We start from the raw sequence: 27,961 nt of genomic DNA, 5'->3' as shown, positions 1-27,961 counted from the left end.
GGGAAGGGGAGAACAGAATAAACGGTGAAAAGTAACTTTAACAAAAGGATGGTCTCTCATTAATCAATCTTTCAATCAATCAAGCATGCAAGCAGTGAGTATTGAGCAGGATGTTATTTAATTCCATTCACGTTTGTGAAGTAAAATGATATACATATACAGGACAAAGTCATCCCCATAAATGCTCTTCGGTTTTCGTTTTATACACCTGTAGCAAGGTGTGTATAAAACGAAGACCGAGGCCCCCATGAAAAAAAAAAAAGATTATCTCAATTTCTCTTTGTTTGTAATGTTTCTGCATAGTGTGATTCGGGAAAGATATTTTCATCCGAAAATATATAAACTGAATATAAGTCTTCTGAGTACGTGTCTTGGTTCTCGGTTCCGGTTTTCGATGTCCTTTTAAACACCCAACTACGACGCCTAATGTGTAGGATTTTGAAATTTATCTTTATTCTTCGGTATTCGGTCTTCGGTTTTAGCCTTCAATCTTCAATCTGTGGGGGCGTCGTGGTCGAGTGGTTACGACTCTCGTCTTTCAATCAAAGGTTTGAGGGTTCGATTTTCAGCCATGACGTGTGTTTTTCTTTAGCAAGAAATGTGCCCATATTGTGCTGCACTCAACCTAGGTGAGGTGAATAGGTACCCGGTAGGAATGTTTCCTTGAATGCACTGAGCGCTGGAAGGTAGCTCGAGCTCAAGCTGCGGTAATAATAACAACAATAACAATGCGCCTCGGGATAGATTATTTCTAGATAGATGGCGCTATATAAATACCTATTATTATTATTATAATTTATTAATCTTCCTTTTGTTAACGCACTAGTTCGATGCCTGATGTGTAGGATATAGAAATTTGTCATCGTTCATCAACAGCGACATTTCTTTGTTATACGGCTGGTAGAACTCTTCCAATATTTTTCTTGTCTCCGGCAAGAAATGTTTTTGCCTTTTGTTGACGTTGAGTTGAGGAGAATGAATGATTTTATCCGCTTCTTTGTCGTTTAGTTCTCCTATTGATAAACAAAACATAAAAAGAAAAAGGTTATTCCAAGCTTGCCTAGTAATTATTTGCATAAAATCAACTACTACTTCGGGAGGGGGGTGCTTGGGAATGATTTCCAACAAGGACAAGAAATCATGAGCGCACCTTCATGGCGGTGTGCATAACCGTTTCACACAATATTGCTACAGTGTAAAATTCAATAACTTCGTCATTTGTTATTAGAGTTTGATGAAATTACCAGCGTTTTACTTTATAAATTTTACTTTATTCATTTAGAAATAATTATTTTTCAGCCCGGATACCCCTTTAATGCTCATCAATTAAGTTGTTACCTCATGGAAGTCGGAGAAGCAGAATATGAGTCTATTAAAAAAAAAGGATCGACATATTCCTATTTTAACGAAAAATCTAAGTAAAAATAGATTTCGGATTCGGGTTCAATAAAGACTCTGGTCTAAAATTGTGGTTTACCTATAACCTATTGTGGCACGAATACCTAACAGTAGAAGTCTAATACAAAGTAATCGCTTTGTTTTACCCCCAAAACATGAAAAGCTATCTGAGATTAGAATGATAAATAACACAGTTTTCTCCACCATTACAAATAAGCGAGACTGCACTAAACGTTAGAAACATACACTTTAAACAAAATTTTGATATTTCGTTGCTTTTCATAATGATTTTAGTCCAGAGCCCATGGACCACGGTCTAAAGTTGAATTAGACTTAGAATACGGGCCTTTGGCCCGTATTCTGAACTCAGGTTTAAATCAAACCCTTGTTTAAAGTTGTGGTTTAAGTATGGAGAGCCAATTGGGGCACACATCCTTAACAGCACACATCCAATTATTAACTTATTTGACACTCAAATTGTTCATAATTGTCTGGGAATGATAACTGAAGGATTTTTCTTCATTTATGAAAGAAAAAGGAAACAAAATAGTAAACATAAGGAATATACAATATAAACAAAATTTTTGAACTTTTGGCTCCCCATAATTTTAGCACAGAGTTAGACCGTGGTTTAAGTTAAACCCAACTTCAGAATACGGGCCATTGGCCCGTATTCTGAAGTCGGGTTTAACTTAAACTCAGGTTTAAAGTTGTGGTTTAAGTATGGACAGCCAATTGTTACATAAATCTCTAACAGTAGAGATATAATATTTCACCCCATTTGGCTCTTAAATCATTCATAATGGTGTAGGAAGTACAGATATATTATTGTCTTCACCATCAATAAATCAGGAATGAGCACAGTAAACATAAGAAACAAACAATTTAATAAAAATTGTGACACCTTTGGCTTCCCATAATTTTAACACAGAGTTAGACCATGGTCTAGGTTAAACCTGACTTCAGAATACGGGCCATTGTGTTTAACTTACTCAAGTCAAGAAATTCAATAATCTTTCTATAAACTTGGAGTGGATTGGCTTGCCAGTCTTCCAATCGTACGACGAGAACGCCATCACGTGAGAAAGCTTCCATCCAATCACGGGCATACACATAATAGAGTCCAACTTGGAGTTCAGGTATTAGATTATATGGCTGAAAAGGGGAAAGGTTTGTCTTTTAAACATGAAAGGGTTCTGTACGAATTGCATGAGTATTAAGTATTACATAACCATTTTTTAATGGTAAGAAGGCTGATTTTCTGACCTTTCTGGAACGTACAGAATCTATATAGTCAAAATCCCTCATGACAAAGTAGTTTTAGGGTGCGTTTATGCGCCACTTTTTTAAACTCTAGAATCATAATTAGAATCATGATTCAAATCATGATTCTGCAGAATCGCGATTGCGTTTCGTCAAAAGGGAAAATAAGCGTCTTTCAAATCACAAACATGAAACACGGAAAAAGGGGCGTTTGGAAAGACGTTTCTGTAGAATCGCGAACGAAAAAGGTCGTATAAACGCGATCGTGATTTGAATCATGATTTTTTGACGTCACTGTGTCGGGCTACTTTCGGTTTGACTCTTGTAGTTTTAGGGTGCGTTTATCGGCCCGATTCCGAGGAGAAACAGCATTGGAATGAAGGTTGTCTAAACGCTGATTCTATGATATTGTGATTCATGTTTGTGTTTTGAATCCGATGACACAGATCATGATTCAAATCATGATTCTGGCTTGAGGTCGCATAAACGCAGCCTTAGCCTAAAATCGGTGATTCAAAACAGCAGTGTCGTCCGTGACTTTGGGCAAACGACATTTTCCTCGGCTCAGAATTTTACAACGATTGGGTGTCCTCTTTCACCAATTTTCGTCGACGAAAGCCTATCAGCTCTTCATTTTGATTTGACGGGCATTCTCAAAAGATTTACTATGATCATAATGATATAAGATCATTCTCCTTTAAAATAGCGAAAACTAATGTCCTGTCGATATACGGCCAAATTAATTTTAAAACAATGTATTGTTCTCAAATATGCAGAACTAGAAAGCCCATTTCATGTTCTAGCTTCTAAAAAAAATGTGCAATTTGTCTCTCTTCAGTGGTTTTGAATACACAATCTATTATGCAACATTTTTGTTTAATGTCCTCACCCAAACCACAATTGTTTCGGGGCACACGTATTAATATGATCAAGTAATAAACACTAATAGTGACACGCTCAAACTAATAGGCCTTAATATCATCAAATTCGTCACCAAATATCATCATCATCAATACCCCGATAAGAAAAAAAACCCGTTATACTTACACAATTTGCAGCATATGCACAGTAGCGAGGATTATGCTTCTCCAAACAGTTCCTTAAACAACCGATATTCTTGACGACGAAATTATGAAAAGTCCTTTCATTATACCCTTTTGCAGCGCTGTGAGTATACCAGTACCACGATATAGCCCTGCATTTTTAAGGGAGACATAGGGTTAAGGTTAGGGTCAGATTAAAAGTTTATAAGCACATACATAACACAAATTACAAATCATCACTTGAATCTGAAACAAGACATTATACATTGATTAAAATGCTAATAATATAAGCAAACATATAACTAGTCACGATTAACGTCGTGAAGTATTAATAGACAGCTACATTTGGCAACATGATTGACCACAAAATAGCATTATGCGCATGCGCAAAATACGAGAAAGAGTATTTTTGCACCAGCGATATACATATCTGACAGAAGTCTGGAAGTTATGTCGCTAATCTGATGCTTCAAGTGGCGTACCGTGGGTTGCTGCGTGGGGGGCACCGGCAAAAATTTCGAGTCACTTAGTGGGCGTGCGGAGCGCGCTCAATTGCAAGGCATATGCTGACCTAAAGAGAGATTTAAGGACTGTGCCATTAAACGAATATGTATCTCACTAATCAAATAATGCGAGCGCGAAGCGCGAGCTGAAAAGTTTTGATATTCAGACCTAAACAATGGACATTACAAGCAAATTTTTGTAATCATGATACGCACCTGTTTCACTAAACAAACAATGCGCGCGCGAAGCGCGAGCTGAAATGTGTGTATATATTGACCCCAAACAGGGATATTTAAAGACTATATTTTTAGGATTTCATGAAGAGTATAGGCTACATATCTCATAATCTCACCAGAGTGATGATTTTGTTAGAATTACAAATAACCACATGAAGCACTTTTTGTAGTAATTGTAATCAAGAACGTGATATTATCATATTTTGCATGCGCGAAGCGCGAGCTGATTTTTTTTAATTCAGACCTTAAAAGTGTTATGTGTAAAATGTCTTCGATGGATTCATCTTAAATGCTCATCCCTGAGTTCTGAGTTTTTTCATTCGGATACTGACTGGATTTGCGATGTATGTCTGTATAGAGAATTGCCTTTTCATCTTATTGATCAGTATGGAGAGACGGAAGGACCGAGTGTAATTGAAAAAACTTCAAATGACAATCATTATGACTCTATCCCACTTGTCTTTGAAAAACTGAATTGTAACAAGGGATTGAAAATTGGACATCTAAATGTATGTACTTTGTTTAAAAATGTAGATGAAATTAATCATATTTTAGAACAAAGCAATTTGGATATCTTAACTCTCAGTGAAACAAAATTGGATAGCAATATATTTGACTCTGAAGTTTCCATATGTGGCTATAATATTATCAGACTGGACCGAAATAGACATGGTGGTGGTGTCGTTATATATTTAAGAGATAACATTGTATTTGAAATGCAAGAACATGATTTTGGTCACTTGGAATTAATATGTATTTTCACCTTGTGACATGGTATAGACCGCCAGATTCAAAGAAAGATGTTTTAGATGATTTTAATTTGTTACTACAATATCTGGATTCTCAGTGTCTTGATTTTATCATACTTGGTGATATGAATTGTGATGTATCAAAGAAACCTCATAACTTTCATACTAAAAAATTATTATCGCTTGCCAATGATTACAATATGAAACAATATATTTCGAAAGCTACCAGGGTAACTGACACGTCTTCCTCAACTATAGATTTACTATTTTCTTCTAATGATGACATAGTTCAATTCTGTGATGTTGTAACAGTTTCTTTAAGTGATCATTACATGATTGTTGCACGTTTGGGAAAAACTAAAATGACATTTTCTAAGCACAAATACGTCACCTATCGTGATTTGAAAAAAATGAATTTTTCCTCATTCTGTAAGGAACTGGATAAATGTTCATGGTCTCAGATCCTTTCTGAAGTTGATGTAAACACAGCCTATGATAATTTTCGAAATATGTATAATGATATCCTAAATAGGTTTGCACCTGTGAAACGTAAACGAATTCGTAAGAAAAGTGTTCCATGGATCAATGAACAGATTTTAACGATGATGAAGGTTCGTGATCAGTGTAAAGAAAGGGCTCGCATCTGGTGACCCAGATGTCTGGCGTGAATACAGACTGTTACGCAATCAAGTCACGGCAAAGCGACGTAAATCCAAAAGGGAATATATAACAAAGAACATTCTTGAGAACTCTGGCAATAGTGCTGGAATATGGAAACTGCTGGGTAAAATCCTTCCAAACAAACGCAAAAGTCAAACTTTGAAATCACTTGATATTGGAGGAAGTATATTGTCTGATTCTAAAGACAACGCAAATTATATGAATGATTATTTTGCAAATATAACTAAAGAACTTAAAGATGGTGCTCAGTTTGCTAAGAAAACGTTTGAACCAACAATCAAACACTCAACTGTGTTTTCTTTTAATGAAGTTACACAGAACGATATAGTAAAGTGTTTTAATGAGATTCCAAAAAACAAGTCTTCAGGATTAGATGGTATACCTACCTGTATCTTAAAAGATTCAGTATCACATATTATTGTACCATTGTTACACATAATAAATCTTTCTCTTAATCAGGGAGTAGTTCCATTAGACTGGAAAATGGCTAAGCTCATGCCATTATTTAAAGGTGGTAACTTAAAGGATCCTACTAATTATAGGCCGATTTCCGTATTGCCTGTACTATCGAAAATAATGGAAAAGGTTGTTTTTAAACAAGTATATAAATATGTTTCTGATAATGATATACTTTCAAATAATCAGTTTGGATTTCGCCCCAATTATTCAACAAATACAGCCCTCTTTACAATTACAGAAAATACTCGTAAAGAATTAGATATTGGGCAAGCTGTTGGATTAGTATCGCTTGACCTTCGGAAAGCATTTGATATGGTTTCCCACGATATTCTGTTAAGAAAACTTGATCTTCTGGGGTTCGATGAGTCAAGCTTACGATGGTTCCAAAACTATTTAACTTTAAGAAAACATGTAACAGTTATCAATAATACATTTTCTTCTTATAATACAGTTACCTGTGGAATTCCACAAGGGAGTATAATTGGTCCCTTGATGTTTATCATTTTCATAAATGATATTTCTACTGTTGTAAAGTTTAGCAGTATTTCAATGTACGCTGATGATACATGTATATACTATTCCTCAGATAATGTTTCTGATTTATGTTCCTGTCTAAATGAAGATTTGGCACGGATTTCAGACTGGTTGAAATGTAATGAATTATTACTGAACCCTAAGAAATGTGAATTTATCATATTTGGATCAAGGCGTAAATTATTACCATTTGCAAATGCACAAGTTCAAATTGACGGTGAAAAAATCAAAAGAGTGGAAGAGTGCAAGTACCTTGGCGTTATGCTCAGTGCACCGCTCAACTGGAATGCACATGTTAAATTTGTTAAGACGAAAGCGACAAAAACCCTGTATTGTTTGAAACGGCTCAGGCCGTACATCAGTCTGAATACTGCTATAATGCTTTACAAATCACTCTTTCAACCACACTTTGATTACTGCTCTATAGTATGGTTCAATGCAGGGAAAGTTTTACTAAAAGAATTGAGTGTTCTTCAAAATCGAGCACTGCGTATGGTCTTAAGAGTTGATTATAGATATAGTACCAACCTGTTGTATTCTACTCTGAACATTGACAAGTTAGAATTGCGATGGAAAAAACAGGCAGTTTCCTTTATATTTAAATTACTTCATGGACAACTTCCATCTTTCTTGTGCTCCAAAATAAGTATCAAGAAAAGTAATTATTCTCTTCGAAATTACCAGTGTAGGATTAATCTCGAAAAACCAAAAACAAATTTAATAAGGGACGGCGGTCTCTATATAGGTATTCAATTATTTAATTCCTTACCAAGTAATACCCGTCAATTGGATCAGTTCTCATTATTTATGAAATCAGTTAATTCCATCGACTTCTAACTCATCTGCCGGGGGGGGGGGGGGGCTAGAGAATTTCTATAATTTCTTTTCGTACATGCGGTTTTATGTAGTTTTAATTATCATTGTTTTTCATTTTAATTATGTATGTTTTATTTTATGTGTTACTGTAATATTTTTGAATATTTTCGTATTGTCTCACTTTTACATGTTTTTAATGTTCACGGACTTGCTGAAAAGCAGTCTGTTATGACTGAATGTAAGTTTTACCGTGATTAAATAAATACAATACAATACAATACAATACAATACAAAAGGGGCATTCTATGGCTTGTTTTTAGGAATTCACTAAGATCATACGTATTTCAATAATCAAAACTTTTTGATATTCAGACCAGAAGGGGGACATTTTGAGGACTGTTTTTAGCACCGACGCGTCTCGACGTAAGCCCCTGCTTCACACCTATTGTTCAGGGGGATGATCTATCCCCTGAACAATACGGGTGACGCAAGCATTTACTCCAGTGGTTTTTATGAATTCACGAAGAGCAGACGTAATCTCAGCGATCCACTAATGCGAACCTAAGAACGACTGGAAATGTTTAAAATTTTAAAAAAGGCAATCACTGTCATGAAAAAGAAGCTGTCACTACATAAAACAAGTAATAAGTGCAAGGAAATACATTTGGCGTATATTGACTTTAATGGGATGTTTTAATACAACATGAGTATATACAATGCGAGCACCAGATATGATGAACACATAGGCCCGTATTCTGAAGGCAGGTTTAACTTAAACTCAGGTTTAAAATTGTGGTTTAAGTATGGGAAGCCAAAAGTATCAGAATTTTTTATTAAGTTGAACGTTTCTTATGTTTACTGTGCTCTTTCCTGATTCATCGATGGTGAAGACAATAATCTATTTATACTTCCTAGACAATTATGAATGATATGAGAGCCAAATGAGCTGAAATATGATATCTCTACCGTTGGTGATTTATGTAACAATTGGCTATCCATACTTAAACCACAACTGTAAACCTGAGTTTAAGTTAAAACTGTTATCAGAATATGGGCCATAGGAAATAAGCAAATAATGTTTCATAAAGTTTTGAAAAAAAAAAATATTATGTGATATGAACACGATATAATTATTATTATTTCCTCCTCCCCTATTACGTTTCTCCTTCTCCCTCTTTTTTTCCTTTTCCCCCTTTTTTGCCAGCCAATGGGGGGCACATGCTCCCCCCCGTAGTTACGCCACCAAATGCTTCCAACTAAAACAAGATAGAGTGTGAATAGTACTAGTAACATGCCCATGTCGGTTAATGTGTGTGAGGGAGGGTGTATGGGTGTTTGTATGGGAGAGGGGAGGGATTCAAGGGGGTTCCTACGATTTCTGCCAAGCGTAAAGTCCTTTGCAGTTTCGTATTTTCCGTTTAGTGGCTCTAGAAGCTCGAAGGTCTAGATTATCATCTCAGATTCAAAGTAGTGTAGAGGTAAATTTAACAGGTAAGCATGGCCGAGGTAAAATGACAGAGGTCAAAATGGCGCAGGTAATAAAAGTAGTAATGAAATGAAAAATAAAAGTTTACATGGGCAGAGGAAAATTTGCAGGGAAACAAAAAACAGAAGTAAAAATGACAAATGGCGGAGGCAAAAATGTCAATAGTAAAAATGGCTCAAGTTGATTACATACATGCAACGAATTCAGAGAGGACATTCACAGAAGTAGCACAATATTTAGTGTAAACATTCACAAGTGGCGTTATGAGAAAAAAAATGGCGGGGGGGGGGGCTGGATATGGCGTATCGAGCAAAATTTATAAAAAGTTATGAGCAAGCGATGCAAGCCAGCCAAAATGTTGACATTTTTCATGCAGAAATCAAATTTTGTGATATATTTTGACGTAATATTTAGACAATTATATCACATTTTACCCTTCTCTCTTTTAAATTGTATAAACAAAAACATGATAATATGAATATGATATCTGGGTTTATACAGCGGATACAAAGCGCTGCTATTATCACCAGGGTTTAACTGCGCTGCCAATGTAGGTGCTCAAGTATTCACGGAATTTCTTCCTACCGGGTACCCATTCACCTGGGTTGAGTGCAGCACAGTGTGGGTATATCTCTTGCTGAAGGAAACCACGCCATGGCTCGGAATCGAACCCACGTCCCTCAGATTGAATGACGAGAGTCGCAACCACTAGACCAAGACGCCCCCGCAAAACGGAGGGGGTAGTTTAATTAAAACTTGCCTTTCTGTGGGATTCCTGACCATGAGAATAATCTTGGCTTCGGGTTGAACTGCCCGGAGGAGTTGGGCGTTTGTGTACACTGGCTCCGAAGCATTCGGAAAAGTCTTCGTCCAATTCAGGCCAATGGTGTAGCTTGTGGAAATGGAGGCATCACCTTAAAATTTCGACAGGTTTTAGAAACGACCAGGAAAGAAAATTGATTCAATGTACTTTTGTCTGACGAGCATAGTTATAGAAAGAGACCAATTCTTGATAAAAAAAAAACGACATCACGAGCTGTGCAATTATTTACCTTTTTTTCAATTTAAGCAAATATTGGTAAGATCACAATTTTGTCTAAATCAAAAATACAGTGAAACCTGATTATAGTATTAGTGACCACCCAAAGGAAGCACAAAATGTGGCCTTTATAGACATGTGGCTGCTATAGACAGGTTCTTATGAACACACAACCTTCCTTCATGGGAATCAGTTTTACTGGTCACTATAGGCAGATGGCTGTTATAGACAGGTGGCCACTAACACAGGTTTCACTGTAGTAAGAACTTGAATGTCTCCTTTAATTCAAGTATGAGTGTGTTTACCTTACTGGGAAGTAACAAGAAAGACTGAAAAAAGAACTATAATCATTATTTTACTGGTGTTTTTGTTCATCTGTTTATCATTATCATTTATCATCATCATTATAAATGAACAAAATTTCATCATTTCACAATCAATTTTGTGTTTACCCCGCGGACTTTCCCCTACTGCATTGTTTGTGAAGGCTTCTTTAAGTGAATTGTGAACCAGACAAAGGCCCTCATTTTACTAGTCAGACGCCTTACCAATTCCCCAAGACTAGCTCTGACTCGCCGTAGATGGGGTAGTTCGAGAATCGGCAGTAGTACGACAGTCCGGGTTTCACAGGCCTAATTCTTTCCCATAGACTCGTGTGTTAAAGTGGCACTTTAAAAAAAATCATTAAAAATAAGGAGGAAATTCGAGGGTTGAATGTTTACTACCAGTGGATATGATAAATGTCTGACATTCCATATCTGACCAGAAAAGGGTACCTCGACCGGCTCATTTTTAAAATAAATCGGCATTTAGGAAGACTACACCTGACGGGATCAAATTTGTCACTTTAGAAAATAAAATGGCCCTAATTCTTCCGCCAGTAAAACTCCGCTCCATAGTAGTGATATATCTTTCCAATGTGAAAAAAGAGAGTTCAGTAGGTACCCTCCATATATAGAATCAGTGTTAGATTGTCAGTTATATTCATTCATTTTCATCAAACAGCAATATCAAATTAAAAAATCGAGAATGGGTTGGCTCGAATGAATATCGTTTGCCTGCCAGTTGTAGTTATGCCCGTGTAACCTCCGAGGGAAAGTTTTACTATTATTATTATTATTATTATTTACACATCGTTTGGATGTGATTTTCTTTTTCGTCAGTTCTTATGCACCCGACACGAGAGGGTTTTTTAAGGCTTCGAATCAGACTACAAATCTTCGACTTTTTTTTAGAGTCTTGCCTCGATATATATATATTTTTTATTCTTTAAAAAAATCGTTCTCGGCGAGACTCGAACCTACATGATTGGTTTACTGATTGAGCCACACAAATCGAGCTGATCGAGGGGTCGGAGAATGCGCTTTATTCTAACGTTTCGTGTCGCCATGAATATTCATGAGGCGTAGTCTGACTAAATTAATCTATCATATCGTCACTCTCATAGACTTATTCACGAAAAAGGTTATAGCTACGGTATACTGCCCTCTCGCGTCAGATGCAGAAGTACTGACGGGAAAAATGGCTACCTGGATAAATTGTATTGGCCAGCGTCTCTGGCAGTGCCAAGCAAACGAAGTGGGTTGTGACCAATTAGGCTTAAGCGAGTGCCGATCCTCCTTTCTCGATTTTTTGAAGTGATCTTTGCTCATTCCCGCCTCTAGCTTGTGTTGAGCCTCTCTTATCCTAAACCTTTTCTTCGATCTAAACATTGTTGCAATCCTGGCAAGGAATTTGGTTTACCACCCCATACAGGTGAGTCATGAACTTTGGTCAGTACAAAATTATATCCTAAGGTCTATTTTCTCGGACTGTCGCACTACCGCCGATACTCAAACTACCCCATCTACGTCGAGTCAGCGCTAATCTGAAAAAAAACTTGCAGAAACCAGAAGGCGAAGCTTACGAGATAAAAACAAAAATTGATGAAAATTTGTTAATTAGAACTTTATTTACCAATCAGATGATTCGGATGTACTTGACATCACTTTCCTTGATCGCATTGCCAATTGAAGGTTTTACATAGCATTAGTGATCTCATGGGCGGAAATCTGTCCCGAAAGGTAGGGGGGACCACAGGGGCGGATCCAGCCTTCGCCAATAGGGGGGGGGGGGGTTCAGCCATATTTTAATCCCCGATTGGCCGCTCGATGATGATTTTTGTTTGTTTCATTAAAGGGGTAGTCTTCGTGGTCACTTTTTAGCTTTATTCTTATAAATCAACATAAATATATAATATCATAATCAATATTTATATAATGCGAGCGCGAAGCGCGAGCAATTTTTTTTTTTTTTTTTTAGGGGGGGGGATTTTACGTATTTTTTCCTAAAATTTTAACATTCTGGGCAATGTTTGTTATCCCGAAAAAGATGTGTATGCAAATAAATAAGTACTACGAACGCGAAGTGCGAGCAGAAATGATCTGATGGAAAAGGTACCTGTTAAAGACTGCTTGCAGTTAGCCATGAAGACGTTACATATTTCAACAATTAAATAATGCGAGTGCGAAGCGCGAGTTGAAATTTTTTGACATTTTTACCTAAGGAATGAAAATTCTAAGCACTTTTTGTAATTCAAACAGATAGGTATATAATTAAACAATTGATGCGAGCGCGAAGCGCGAGCGGAAAAAAAAATCGAGATTTAGACCTAAAAACGGCACACTCTATTCATGTTTTGTAAATCATGAAAAGAATGAGTAATAGGGGATCTTCCTACATTAATAATGCGAGCACAAAGCGCGAGCAGAGTTTTTGATATTGTGATCTGAAACTGGATAACGATTTAAATATAGAACAAGTTGAGTATCTGAATAAACATGCGCGGGCGTGTTTCATATTCAGACCTAGAATCTAGGCATTCTACACATCTTTTCTTATGAAAAATCAGAGCGAGCGCGAAGCGCGAGCTTAAACTATATGATATTCCAATCTGAAAAAAAAAGTTAATTTCAGCTATTTATTTCAAGCACTTTGTAGGAAAATCGTGAGGTGGATATGGATCGCACTTAATAAAGAGCTGATATTTTTCATTATTATTTGAGTTTTGACATAGGACTGGGACATCCTTAGGACATGTCATATGAAAATGATGACTATCTTACTATCCCTCTTGCTAAGCGCGAGATGAAACAAAAGGGACAATTTAATCATTAAATTAATATCTTATTTATTAATGCCTAATGAGGGGGGGGGGGGGATCTGATGATATTATGGCCTGAAAACTGGACATTTCAAGCACTTTTGTAATTCTGAATAGAATGCATCAGTTAAAATATTTTTTTAACCATTAATGCGAGCGCAAAATAATAGGTACTTAATAAATCGAAATTTGCGAGCGCTCAGCACGAGCAGAAAATTTCAATATTCAGACCATAAAGCTATAATTTCAACAGAGCACCTTTTAAAAATCAGTTTGTAAATCACACAAAATAATGAAAGTTCGATTTCCGAGGTGAAATGTGTAATGTATATTGACTTCCAAACTTGATATTTAAGATCCATATTGAACAATCACCTAACAGGCAATGCGAGCGCGAAGCGCGACCGAAAATTTTATATAGTGACATGAAAGATTCTTTTTATTTTCCAAGTCTTCCCCTCATCTTATTTTATTCACTCTGGAATATTTGACAAGCAAAAAAAAAGTTTTCACCCAAAATGTAAGGTCATTTAGTTCAAAAGACATGTATTATTTCGAATGTGAATGATGCATTTTTTTCCATCATAAAAGACCAAAAATAGTAGGGGGACATTTGATATTGTGTCCCCCCTACTATTTTTGGTAGGGGGGACACGTCCCCCCTGTCCCCCCTGGGATTTCCGCCCATGAGTGATCTCAATATTGACACGCTCAAAACTTATTATTATTTATTCAATCTTCCTCAAACTTTCATTGAGTTTATATGAATTCAAATTGTTTAATCCAAGGGTTTCATTCTCTTCAAAGAGATGTCTAAATAACGAGAAATTGAATGTCTTAATACCGAAAATCTTTGGATGATAAGGTACTCCTTCTGCCGTTGAAACTCTATTGTTGATTAATTTCGAAACTCCAGTTGATTTGTAAAGATTAAGATACCATTCCAACGAACTATCATCTACCCCTCCAGTTATCTTCCGCATGGCCAGCACTGCAAAATGTTAAAGGTCAATTCAACCCCGAAAAAAAATGATTTGAATACAAGAAAAGTAAGGCTGAAATTCAACAAGCCTAATATTGAAAAGTTCAACAAACTTGGATGATAAAATATAAAGTTATGACATTCTAAAGTCTTACTTGATTTCACAATAAAATCTATATATATTACGCACAACCTGGTTAGTATGCAAAATGTCACATCCACAAATACCTTTATGATCACCATACGATTTTATACCATTCATTGCTATGTATAAAAATTATTCGTATGGCGATCGTAACAGTATTTATGAGCATAGCACAAGCATTTACAAACTTATGACACTTTTTAGTATTATTACAGCAAAAAAAAAAGGAAAAGGAAAGAAATAAGAATCTAGTCTATAAGTTTGCAATGCAGGTGACTTATGCCCTTCTTTAAAAGGATATTCATATTCAAATCCACGTGACAAAGCGTATCTTAGCTACTAAAACTAAGTTTTCAAGGCCCTTATAGTTTTGGAACATAATAAGAGCTTGATTCCAAAAGGGGCTAAATCCACTTTTAACCAAAATTGCTTTTTTTATATATAAATATATGCATCTTCGGCGTGGGAATCTAATGCATCATATCGCATTTCAAAAGAAAATAAAAAACCCTGGGAGGTTGGTAAAAAATTTATTGCAAATATGAGTTTTATTCCAAAAGGAGCTAAATCCAAAACAGTTTTATTCCAAAAGGAGCTAAATATACACTGCTGGGTCATTTAAAATTTGTTAATGTTACTACTTGACATAAAGTTATGCATTCAATTTTTAGGTACATGTTGTGGACACAAGTTTACACCATTTGTGCAAATTTTGATGAAAATAACCGAATTTTACAAATTTATGAATATTTTGTGGATTTAGCTGAATTTGGGAATAAAACAGAGAAAATTCACTGTCCTTAGGAAAGATGAAAAATATCTCTTTTTTCTTCTTAAAATTTCCAATAGATAAACATCAGATATGATGTAAAATATACCCTGCTAACAATATTTATATGTCTCGTGTACAATTTCCAATACTACAGATGTTTTAATGGGCAAAAATGGACATTCAACTAAGGTTTTATTCCAAAAGGAGCTAAATCCATCCCCAAAAAGGCTTTGAAATTTGTATTGAATGCTAAATAAAAACAAAATGATTTAATTAATTCAAGAGGATACCACTATCATATATATCAAAATAAAAAAAAACGTGGAAAGGGGTAAGTGGTGAATATAAAAACCTTGATTTACAGGAAAACTCCAAAAGTGGATTTAGCTCCTTTTGGAATATGATAAAACTCTTCATATGGTAAAGAGATCAGGGTCTGTATGTTGTTACCCGTAAGTAGGGAGTTTTCGCATCGCGAGGCAGAACGGAATAAAGACAGTACAAATGTATTTTTTTTAAATGCCCATCAAACGACACAGAACCGCTTGGAGGTCTTTCTCGATCACTGGTAAACCGGAACAGCAGTTTTGTAGCTACCAAATATTTGCAAATAATTAGGCCCCTATGTCGTTTTGTCTAGAGTCCAGGGGGCCGTTTCATAAAGCTGTTCGTAAGTTAAGAGCGACTTTAAGAACGACTGGTGATCCTTTCTTACGCGCAAAACCATCGCTAATGAATATACCATTTGCCATAAAAAGGATCACCAGTCGTTCTTAAAGTTGCTCTTAACTTACGAACAGCTTTATGAAACACCTGGAAGAAACCTTTTCTTTGATTCACAAAATTTCCGACAAACACTCTTTGGTTGTTGATTGTCATGAAGGCCATTTTGACAATACATTTTCTGTGTTCGTGAATCCGTCATGCGTCGATCCTGGAAACGAAAACTCTTTCGTGTAGGTGCAGTTTGTAAAATAGATCAACGGTTTCCAAACCTGGGTGAGTTTCATAAAGCTGTTCGTAATGTAACGCACAACTAAACGCATGACTGGAACCTGTTCTTAGGCGCTAATTCAGTTATATAGGGATATCATTTATAATCACGAAATGGTCATCAGTCGTGCGTAAAGTCATTCGTAACTTACGAACAGCTTTATGAAACGGGCTCCTAAAAGAAAAAAAAAAGTACTTTTAATTACCTTCATGCCTATGAATAGGTGTTCCGGTAAAACCATGGCGACGAGGGCCCCACCAGTGTGGCTCCTTGGGGACGTCGACAACATCAGGATGGGCAACGATCTTTGACCAGACATCAGTCGTGCCACATTTATACATACCAATCACATAAAAGTAAGGAAGACAGTTGAGTTCCGTACCGTTTCGTACCCAACATGGATTCTTGAAGTTGCTGAGGAAATGCTGGGGAACTTTCTCAAAGATCTGCATGATTACGAATCAAATGACATGTTTTAGCTGGTTAGGTTGGTAAGTCTTTATGCACATTATTATGCTTGAGGGTGAGGTTGACATAATGCCAAGGTGACATATTACAACCTTTCAGTCGTTAAAGTCGTTAAATTCACCCGAATATGTGGTATGGGTCCATTTTATGAAAGTTAACAGCACCAACAAATAATCATTTTCTGACAGCTCGTCACATCTTCAACAAGTCGGACCTTGAAATAGAGGGGCAAGGGTTCGAATCCCAGCCACGGCGTGAATTTTCTTTAGCAAGAAATTAAATTACGATTAATCGTACACAATCATTGCTAAGTTTTTGTGTGAAAGGCCATAGATATACGATTCGTGTGCAGATTTCTTTCATGCGACACCATGCATGCCTACGGAGCCTTTAAAGTGCCATCGACTCGACGACTTGACGAGATACTTTGTCTTGCCATGTCGACATGGCGAGATGCGTTATCTTGCCAAGTTGACTTTTGAAAAGTTTTATGTCAACATGGCGAGATATTTTATCTAGCCAAGTCGACTTATAAAGTCAACGTGGCGAGATATTTGGACTCTCGCCGGGCCTTGGACACTTCATATCTCGCCATGTTTTGTAAGTCAACTTGGCAAGAGAACGTATCTCGCCATGTCGACATATACCTTTTTATAAGTCGACTTGGCGAGATAACGTATCTCACCATGTCGACATGTAAATTTCTATAAGTCAACTTATGTTGTATCTCGCCATGTCGACATAATAAGGTTATTATGTCGACATGGCAATATAAAGTATCTCACCAAGTCGTCAAGTCGATGGCACTTTAAAGGCTCCGTGCGTGCCATTCGCAAGTTGTGATGTTAGAAATCTCGCGCTTTCATGTATACGCACGTCTGCTCATCACAGCATGCCCGCCTGACCCCGAGACTGTACTCCGGCCGCTGAGCTGCAGATACATGGTGTATTATGACATGGATATTTTTCAAACAAATCGAGTACAAATTGAAGGGGTACTCCATGGTGAAGCTGATATGATTTGAACAGATAGAGGTATTCAGACAAACGAAAGACTTATAATTGGATCAAAATCGGACAAGGAATAACAAATAATAATAATAATGAAACGTTTTTGTATAGCGCAAAATATATAAGCAAAGTTGCATGTCTCTAAGCGTTTTTTACAAAAGGAGTGGAGATGGAGGGGAGAGCACTGGGTTCTTACATTAATTGTTTACAAAATGGCGAATAAATGTGTTTTCAAGCTATTTCTAAACTGTTCATATGGTTGTATATTTATGAGATATTCTGGCAGATTATTCCATAAAATAGCAGCTGTATGTGAACATGATCTTTCCCCATATGACTTTGTCACAGGATGTGGGACCTGTACTAATGACTTTTTACTTGAACGTAGCATTCTGGTATAACAAAGTTATAACATTTTAAAAGTTTTGCATTTTTCCGGGGAAACAGTTCTAAGCATTTCTTCATGAATGTTCAATGAGCAAACGATGTCATATCGCCACTTGTTCTTTGTATTTTATTATATGAAATTAGGTTTATACAGATATTTCCTCCAAGAACTAAAAAATGGATTAACAACTGATTTGGTGCATCATATATTCTTTGCTGCAACTTATTTCATTATAAGGGAGACATATCATTCCCACATGTATGAAATAATTAAACAATTATGATTTCATGTTGTCACATTGAAAATGCATTTATTTCATTTTATTTATTTTCCTCAGCAAAGCTTGCTTATTTTATTTAAGTTTCACTCCACAGCCAGGTTGCTAAGAGACAAGGAGTAGATCTTATGCAAGAGTGAGTAGGAGATGAGAGAAGTGTGTGTGAGATTCTTTTTGCTAGAATTGAATTGAGATAATTTGCATATCTATTGTGTGTTGTGTCCAGGGTGCATGTAGACTTGTATAGGTCCCTTTTAGTGAGCTCAGTGAGCCTTTCTTTTTAACAGCTGGTTAAGATACTTTTGGGGAAATTGTAAAATTGGGAGGAGACCCCAGTAGCTTTCCACTAGTTTTCTGGCATTGCATCTTGGAGACTTTGTGTAACACACACCTATGCAATTTTGGGGCAGTCGCCATTTTAGCTGCCATCTTGATAATTTTTGAATTTCAACTTTAAACAGAAAAGCAGCCTTTCGTGTTTGATATTGGCTGGAACTTTTAGATACCTGTTTGAGGTCAGATTTAGCTGAATTTATGCTGTTATTTTTATGCCTGTATTGAAGAAGCCATCGGTAAGTTAATCTGTGATTTCTTCTTAATTCTTTTATAAAATCGAAAAGAAAAAAAAAATTGAAAGACTTCAGAGATGATTTGAAATGTAGATGTAAATCTTTATACACCTTACGAAATAGTTAAACACTTGTTGTGAGGAAGAATATAAGTATCATAAAAGGATGTCATTCTACAAGTTTATGTGACAGTGAATTCATACTTTATAAAACAATATTCTTGAATGTGATTTGACCCTCAGAGTAAATGTTCAAACAAGTTTTTATTAATTATAGTATGACATGAAAACCTCCAGTTGATGTTACTGTTAAGATATATCGTAGAGAGATTCTTGGTTTTGTCTCAGATGGTTCTAAGATAGTTCTTAGATGGTTCTAAGATCAGGATATATTCCAAGACCGGATAATTTCCAGGATCGGGACATTTCCCAAGACCGGGTCGCTTTGGAGACTTGTGAATTGTTTTAAGCTGAACATTATAAAGTGCTGAATCTGGAGGTTTTCGGTCAACATGTCACCTGACAGATGAGTTGTAAATAGCAGTGAGAGAGAAAGCAGGAGACTTTTCGTTAAATTTGAAACTAGCTTTCTAAATACCAGAAAGTCTTGCAAAGACATTGATTATGAAGATGACAGAACATGAACAGTTTGATAGTGAGAAGAGTTTATTCGAATTTGAAGCCGTGTAAGATATGATGTCGATTAACAGAGTTTTGAGCTAGAATTTAGGTGCATACTTTTTTTTAAGCTCAAGTTCAGGAGTTAGAAGGATTTTTAAATGTATTCACAAAAATGTTGTGATAAGAGATACAAAGTGGTGAGAATAGAATTCTATGAAGGTGGATTAATGCAGGATCCTTTCGTAGGAATTTTTGGTAGTCGTTATTGTGAAAAAAAATGAAACAAAGTTAAAGGCTTAATTGATATTTTTGGAGGTAATTTTGCAGGTGAAAATGTAATACACTGAACGTTGAAGTTGGTGATTAGATCAGTGCAGGATCTTTTCAGTTATATTGGAGTTAGAGACAGATCGAGAGTTGAATATTATGGCTTGGATCAATGCAGAATCCTTTGATTGTTAACTTGTGAATCAGAGTACTTTTCAGGATACTTTATCATTTAGAGGTGTTACAGTTTTATTTCCCTTTTAAACTTCATAAGTTGGACAATATTGAACTTCCAAGCGAGGTGTTTTGATATTGGAGTTTTGTATACTGAAATAAATTGTAAATAGTGATTTGGTACACAATGAGTTTTACTTGAATTTTATTTGGAGTCCGCCCATGTGACACATGTAATAGCATAAGAAAAGGGAAAGTGGGGATGTAACATAATCAGCCCATCTAATGAGTATTCATGACAACGCGCATATAACTGTTTTTCACAAAATATTGCTAAATTTTAAAATTCAATAACTTCATTATTAGATATTCTTTGCTGCAACTTATTTCATCATCAGGGAGACATATCATTCACACATGTATGAAATAATGAAACAATTATGATTTCATGTAATAACATAAGAAAAGAGAAAGTTACGTTTTCAAGCTTTGCTTTTGTGACGACCCTTGCAACCATCCTATATATTGTGTAACAGGAAATACCACTTAATATTTTTCATTTATGTAAGATATATTTGATGATTTATATAGAAAACTATTGTTCATTATCTTGATGTCAAATTTCAGATATGTATTTTCTTGTCCAGAGTTTTGTTATGAAAAAATGTTGCAAAAACCAATAAAAAAGTGGGGATGTAACATCATCAGCCCACTAAATGAATATTTATGACGATGCGCATATAACTGTTTTCACAAACATGACAAAATATTGCTAAATTTTAAAATTCAATAACTTCGTTATTTGCTATCAGTAGTATATATATAGGTACCCCTCGGGTCCCCGGTGGAGCAAGGTTGCTCCACAATGACGTCATACCTAAATACGGATATGACATCATCATGACTATGCATGATGTAATTGTGACGTCAGATCTAAAAACGAATATGGCATCATCATGACGATGCATGAGTCATTTCCTGTTTATTAATAGGTGATAATGAGGAGGAGAAAATGGGTATCCCCCCTACGCATGAAGCCAATGCGTACCTGATCATTCCAGAGTGACGATAGGCCTATTGCATAACTTTTGAAAATATTACAATGCCAAGGCACGAAATAAAACTTTTACTCATTCATTCGGTTCAATAAGGTTCGTTAATCCGAAAACGAAATAAGGCTCGTTGTTCCGAAGGTTCGTTAGTCCGAAAACGAAATAAGGTTCGTTAATCATTTCGTTTTCGGATAAACGAACCTTCGGAATTACGAACCTTCGGAAATACGAACCTTTGGACTAACGATCCTTCGGAATAACGAAGCTTCGGAATTACGAACACTAGCGTACATGTACCCACTGGCGTAAATCCGTGTTGATGGGTGGGGGATGATTGAAATATATTGCCTTTTTTGCAATCATGTTTTTAGATATGCAAGGTATTGTCATTGTTATATCCATATGGCAAATACCCCTCCAATGTTATCTTTTTTACCCCATGATGGTTTAATGGTTTTATTAGAGATTACATTCAAAATTAATTCATGAATAAATCATCCACTTCAAGCTAACGAATGTCCACACATCCATCACGCATATTTCTCTCTCTCTCTCTCTCACACACACACACACACCCTCTCTCTCTCTCACATACACATACACTCTCTCTCTCTCACGCACATATACACATGTCATCAACATTCACAAATCACTAAGTTTATTCAAATGAAATGATGCATCAGTCTACACTATTAATCAAAGGAGAGTCATGAACACGATATATAAAACAATATATAACTTCCTACTTTCAGACAGTGGTGCTTTAATAATAGGTCTATATGTACATTCTCTGGCAAAAAACAAAACACGTCATGATAATCACCATGATAATACTGCTGGATAATCTCATCGATAAAGTGTAATAATAGTAAAATAACAACAGTGAAAGAACAAAAAAATAATTAACAAAACAAGGGGATAATATTCTTCCTAACTCATAATAATGATAATAATAATAATAATAATAATATTAATAATAATTATGTAATGATGATAACATTAATAATAATGATAGTAATGATGATAATAATAATAATATTAAAATAATAATAATGATAATAATAATAATAATAATTATATAATGATGATAATAATAATAATAATGATAGTAATAATAATAGTAATAAGTAGGGCCTATGATAATAATAAAAAAATAATGATTATGATGGTTAAAAGAATAATAGTGATAGAGAGTAATAATAATGCTATAAATAAGAACAATAATGACAATGATTCTTATAGTATGATAATAACAGTATTAATAAAACTAATAATGATAATATCAATAATTACAATAACAATGTGATACAGTGTAAATCAACTCAACTTGTACGAAATCCTCTTACTTTGTACGATTAGAAATTGCCATAAATGTTCTTCCTGATGTCAGATCTGGCTGCAAATTCTTTGGCCACTTCTTCGATGTTGACTTCGTCAAGGATGCCACAGTGAACATTGCAAACCGCTAGGGCGTTGAGTCTTCGTTATGTCATTGTATTCCGAAGCCATGACTTTAACCGGCGAAAGGTAAAGAAACTTCTCTCACATTCGCTGGAAGACACTGGACAAACAAGAAGAAGCTTCATGAGGGTCTTCACCTCGGGAAACAGTGCTCGGACCTCCGGGACCATCTTCCTGTATGCTTCCACGGCCTCGTGAAGTGATGACGCCCCTGTTATTTGCAGAAACATCGGCAGTTGTATCGCAAGGATGTTCGCACTCATCTCCGGATATCTTTAATGACACAAAATAATGCATACAAGAATTACTCAGTGAGGATTAGTTTGAGAAAAGATGCTGAAAGATGATAAAACAAAGTACAAACGCATGAACAACATAATGTGATAATCGACCTATTTTTGAATATTTAATAGTATTTTTCAGTTATCCACAATACATTATGAATAAACATTATACTTGTTTAAAGCATGAACGGATAATACTCCGACACTCCGTATATTGTAAAAGGATGACATTTATATACCTCTTGAGAATATCCAGATCCTCTCTTTTGCCAAGCAATGCTTCCTCCAGCTGGACATAAGCTTCCAAACCAGACTTTGATGGATCAAAGTTGCATGATGATTTCATCTAGGAAGGGGAAATACATCTGTCGGAAGTACACCTCAGGGTTGTCCGGTTTGTACTGCTCTCCTTCACCTGCACGTCGCTGGGGAACTCGTCTTCTTCGTGGTAGCTGAAGAGCTTCAAGGTCATACTCCTCCACTTTCTGCTCCGTTGTCGGGTATACAGTGTGAAATGCATTATCATTCCGGCTTTCACGAATCTCTCTCGTTGTGACTCTTGCTGCTTCAAGCATTCCTATAGAAATGGGGAGAGATAAGACTTGATTATTGTATGAGAATTAGATCTATATATTCTTAAAAACATATGTTAAATTATGATTACACCAAAATTATAGATAGAGAGAGAGAGATAAATAGATAGATAGAAAGTAATCATAAATCAATTTAATCGGTCACCATGGTAAATGATTGCTTGACACTTCCTAGTCAATTTGCATTTGTTCCTTACGATTCAAAATATAATCAGTTTATATTCATAAGCATGATCATTTTATATGAAAATGAAAAGAAAGACAACTGCACAAACAAAACCGAGAAGCCTTCATACAGGTACAGTTCCCATAACCATGAAAACATTGATAACATGATTTAAAAATGGATGCGACTCACCTGATACGTTGGCGGATCTTGCTTGCATTGCAGAATTGAGTTGCTCTAGAATGGTAATGTGCTTGATGGCCATTTGTAGACCAAGGAGAGTTTGACCCTTGTCAAACCTGTCGAGGAGACCATTCGCTTTCACTGATGTTTCACCGCTACCAGACTTTGACATTTCTCGTAAACTGACGATGACGACATCATAGTTGTCCATCACTGAGACAATTGCTGGCAATCGACACAACCACCGGGTAGGACAAAGGGGACGGATTGAAGCTTGTGACACATGTGTCGATTCGTCAAACGCGATGTCCTTGAAGAGAGCCTGAAAGAAGGAAAAAAAGAAAAATACTATGTATAATGACAATTGAGACTTTAAAAAGATTATTTTGTTCATTTATATTGTATATTTATTTCTGAAATAAATGGAGCACAGTGGAACACGATTTGAATAGTTATCTATAATCTGTCATTATCATGAGGATAAAATATTGCAAATTTGTTGAAAATTACGGTAAATAAAAATTACCTTGTACTTTCCAGACCGCTTGAAAAGGACTCCAAGTTCGTGGACCCATTGCACGGCGTTACGGATAATAGGACATGCACCGACTCCATGTTGCAGCACAAGGTTGGAGATGTGAGCTCCGCAGTGGAAATGGAGAGCCAAAGGTTGTGATTCCTTTACCTTAGCCTGGCAACCGTTGTAAGGAACCTGCATGTTCGCTGCCCCATCGTATGTTTGAGCCCTAAGGTTGGGATGACAGAGACAGCCTTGTCATAACATCAAAGATCACTGACGCGATGCATTCCCCTTTCGTGTTTGGTAGTTCGTACAATCCAACAAAGTCTTCATTGATGTGCAGCTCATCATCCACATGGCGAAAGCAGATGGATTCTTGATCAGTTGATGTGATGTCCTGCGTACCATCGACCATTACTGCAAACGGACCATCCTCCTGTATCCCATGGACGACCTTTGTCACGACTTCCCGAGCGAGCATATCAATTATTTCTTCTTGAGCTTTAGGGGATGTGAAGTTTGTCTTGCGTCTCAGGTAACTGCTTAGACCATCGTCATCTACCCTTAGCAGTTCCATAAGGTGATGGAAATTCCCATCAACTTCCGTGTGTCCTCTGAAAGCAAGACCTAACGGACAGGGGCGTCGATCCATTTTTCAGATTGGGGGGGCAAAATCATGAATCGTTCTAAAGGCGCTCGATCACACCAAACAAACTCACCCACACACACACACAGGCCTAATTATTATATATATATATGTGAGAAATTAAGAGACTCGGACACATATCTCACCAACAAATTAATGCGAGCGCGAAGCGCGAGCTGAAATTTTTTAGAATGCTGACCTGAAAACAGGAATGGTACCTGTTTAGGACTGTTTGTAGCAGTAACTCATGTGGAGGATACATATCTCACTACACAGATAATGCGAGTAACGAGAGCGAGCTGAAATTTCTTTATATTCTGACCTGAAAGATTCATTTTTGGTACTAATGATTAGAATGGGTATCTAAAATAACAATAGATGCGAGCGCGAAGCGCGAGCTGAAAATTTTGATATTTCGATCTGAAAAAATTGACAGGTTAATGGACGTTTTTAATAAAGAACAAGATATATATTCAACAAAAGATTATTGCAAATCGGAGCGTGAGTTCTTTTTAGGTTTAGAACTGAGAACGGGACATTCTGTTCACCTAATTAATCATGAAAAGTATGGGTTTTGGTACATACATGATGCGAGCGCGAAGCGCGAGCTGAACATTTTTATATTCCAATCTGAAAAAAGGACATTTTGAGCACGATTTTAAATAAAGAACGAGTTGTGTATCTCAATCTCGCTTGCTGATTTCTGTGTAATACTGCAATCTTATTTTATTTTTGCACATGCATGCGGAATTATTGGGGGGGGGGGGGCAAAACGATATGTTTGCCCCCCCCCCCAATATTTTCATTGGTGGGGCGATCGCCCCCCCTGCCCCCCCCCCCAGGATCGACGCCTCTGCTAACGGATTAGAAACCTAAGAGCTCTGACTATCTTCAGAAGTGAATGTCTCGCTTCCTCTTGCTGTCGCTGACATGCGACACTTGGGACCTTTCGCAATCCTCACGGACGCTAATATTAGGGTCCCCTAACACAAAAGTTAACGCTTAATCATACACTTGATTTTTAAGATTGATTGTGCATTATAGTCAATAGAATCAAACGTAGAAAACTGCTCTACAATCAATGCTAAGCTTTGTGTTACAGGGGGGTTACAGGCCCTACAGATCTGCTTTTCGTGTGCAAAATCCTTTTCCGCGACACCCGCACCATACATGCATGTATATTACGACTGATGGCTGGAGATATTCGAAATGCAGACCTAAAATAGATTATGACATGGATAAGAAAATGGTTTTTCAAACAAATCGAGTACATATTGAGTGAGGAAAAACTTACTGAATGAAGGCTTAGATATCGATCATTACAGTCCATCGAATCGATATTAGATTTAATGTGGATTATTGGTGTATCACTGGCAATTGATTTCATGGGTCAGATCAACCTCTCCAGCCGAACATTTCGCGTGAGTTGATATGTGCACACCATATGCAATACGTTTGAACTCGATCGTTTCTTTTTGTTTCTTTTGTTTCTTTTGTTTCTTTTGTTTACTCCTTCTACACAAACGATATGCCTCTCGCACACGATGTAATGGGCATTATGTTTTACTTCCCCCAGAAATGGGGGATTAGATTCAAATTCCGGGGGGACCACTTCCATTGATGAGTGGATACCAGGCACGACCATGGGGTTTCGAAAAGTACCCTAAACAAGCTGGGAAGTAATTCTTTTCCAGATTATGAAAATGCATCTCTTAACAAGAATTTGGCTTGTGAAACCTTACAAGTATTGGATATATATCCCTTTTTTGTCAGCATTTTAAACATCGTTTTGACACCCTTATAACGTTACATAGGCCTATACGTAACGTACCTGCCCACTCTGTCCCCTTTTACGCGTGGTCGCTCCTGGTATCCACTAATCAATGGAAGTGGGCCCCCCGGGCGGCCTCTCGAGCTCTAGGAGGAGTCAAATGTGGCTTTGGAAAGTCGTCCTCAATCGGATATATCGCTGTTACCATAGTAGCAACCAAAATTTTGCACACGAAACGCATATTGAATGTTTCCGTCGCAGATGCGAAACGAAAAAAAAATCTCATGTCACACAATTTGCATTGCAGGACAGAGTTTTACGACCATGATGACGGGCCCAAAAAGTCTCTTCCAAAATCAACTACCGTCGTAAATAAGCGTGCGCGTCCTCGAACGAAAGGTCCGGACTCGCGTATGTTCACGGCCTCAACTCAGCGGAGCGCGCCATTGAAAGGCCTTCTCGCCTAGCCATATTGTTTGCGACGTTCATGAGCATCACTTTGCTCACTCTCTAAAATGTCTGCGACATTAAAATCCTAAAAACAATGGAATCGTTGAATTTTAGTGATGCTATGAATGTTTATCATTTACGTTGACTATCAGTGTACCAACATATACCAAATTTAAAAGCAAGTGTGGATAAGACTTCGAATTATCAGTCATTTCGATGCAATCCCAAAATTGATGAAAATTAATATAAGATAAATTTGATATAACATTGCAAAATCCTTATTTCAAATCCCTTAAATTTGAATTTTCTTCAAAAGCATCTTAGTACATTTCCTAGAATATTTCATTAGTGATAACGGTTGTGGATTATTGATTCCAGTTTTTTTTTAAAGGAAATGACAGGCATTAAAATCAGGTTAATTTTTGTTATATTTTTAAAAGAAATCGCTAGATTCGAACAACTTACTAATAGTTCTCCGAAAGAAGGGTTATATTCATTTTTTGTGTGCAAATGATACATGACGATAAATTCTACGAATATATCAATGCATGTTCGATAACCTTTTCAACGATGAGTTTCGTAATTGAGAGAAAAATCAAGTTCATTCCTAGCACGCGAGCCGCAGAATGATAAATGTTAGCATGCGCACACGGGCTGATCGCCGTGTCTGCGGGGACGGATATCTAGTCCCATACTGGTGGTATTTTCCACGTACCCTTTCCCCTTGTAATGATCACTTCGCACTTTAGTGCTTCATTTTGACACTTAATCTGTGAAATTAATCGTTTAACGATTTTGGAAAATGCTCGGAATATACC

At 36.6% G+C, this 27,961-nt stretch overlaps 2 protein-coding genes across 2 annotated transcripts; both read right to left on the bottom strand.

Moving 5' to 3' along the window:
- Positions 1-99: 99 nt before the first annotated feature.
- On the bottom strand, positions 100-26,349 carry LOC129278972 (carbohydrate sulfotransferase 15-like). Its single transcript, XM_064111261.1, has 7 exons — positions 26,217-26,349; positions 16,449-16,689; positions 14,195-14,341; positions 9,930-10,083; positions 3,709-3,856; positions 2,391-2,553; positions 100-1,013 (listed from the first exon to the last, which is right to left on the bottom strand). Exons 1-7 carry the CDS (start codon positions 26,307-26,309, stop codon positions 823-825), a joined length of 1,137 nt encoding a protein of 378 aa, XP_063967331.1. The 5' UTR covers positions 26,310-26,349; the 3' UTR covers positions 100-822.
- LOC129267544 (uncharacterized) lies at positions 22,213-24,905 on the bottom strand. The gene is made up of 4 exons (XM_064111460.1): positions 24,283-24,905; positions 23,766-24,078; positions 23,054-23,391; positions 22,213-22,803 (listed from the first exon to the last, which is right to left on the bottom strand). Exons 1-3 carry the CDS (start codon positions 24,472-24,474, stop codon positions 23,138-23,140), a joined length of 759 nt encoding a protein of 252 aa, XP_063967530.1. The 5' UTR covers positions 24,475-24,905; the 3' UTR covers positions 22,213-22,803; positions 23,054-23,137.
- Positions 26,350-27,961: the final 1,612 nt, after the last annotated feature.

This window comes from Lytechinus pictus, chromosome 16 (genome assembly GCF_037042905.1).
Source record: "Lytechinus pictus isolate F3 Inbred chromosome 16, Lp3.0, whole genome shotgun sequence".
Classification (NCBI taxonomy): Eukaryota; Metazoa; Echinodermata; class Echinoidea; order Temnopleuroida; family Toxopneustidae; genus Lytechinus; species Lytechinus pictus.
The sequence above is the reverse complement of the archived record's forward strand: the minus strand, read 5'-3'. Positions and strand labels throughout refer to the sequence as shown.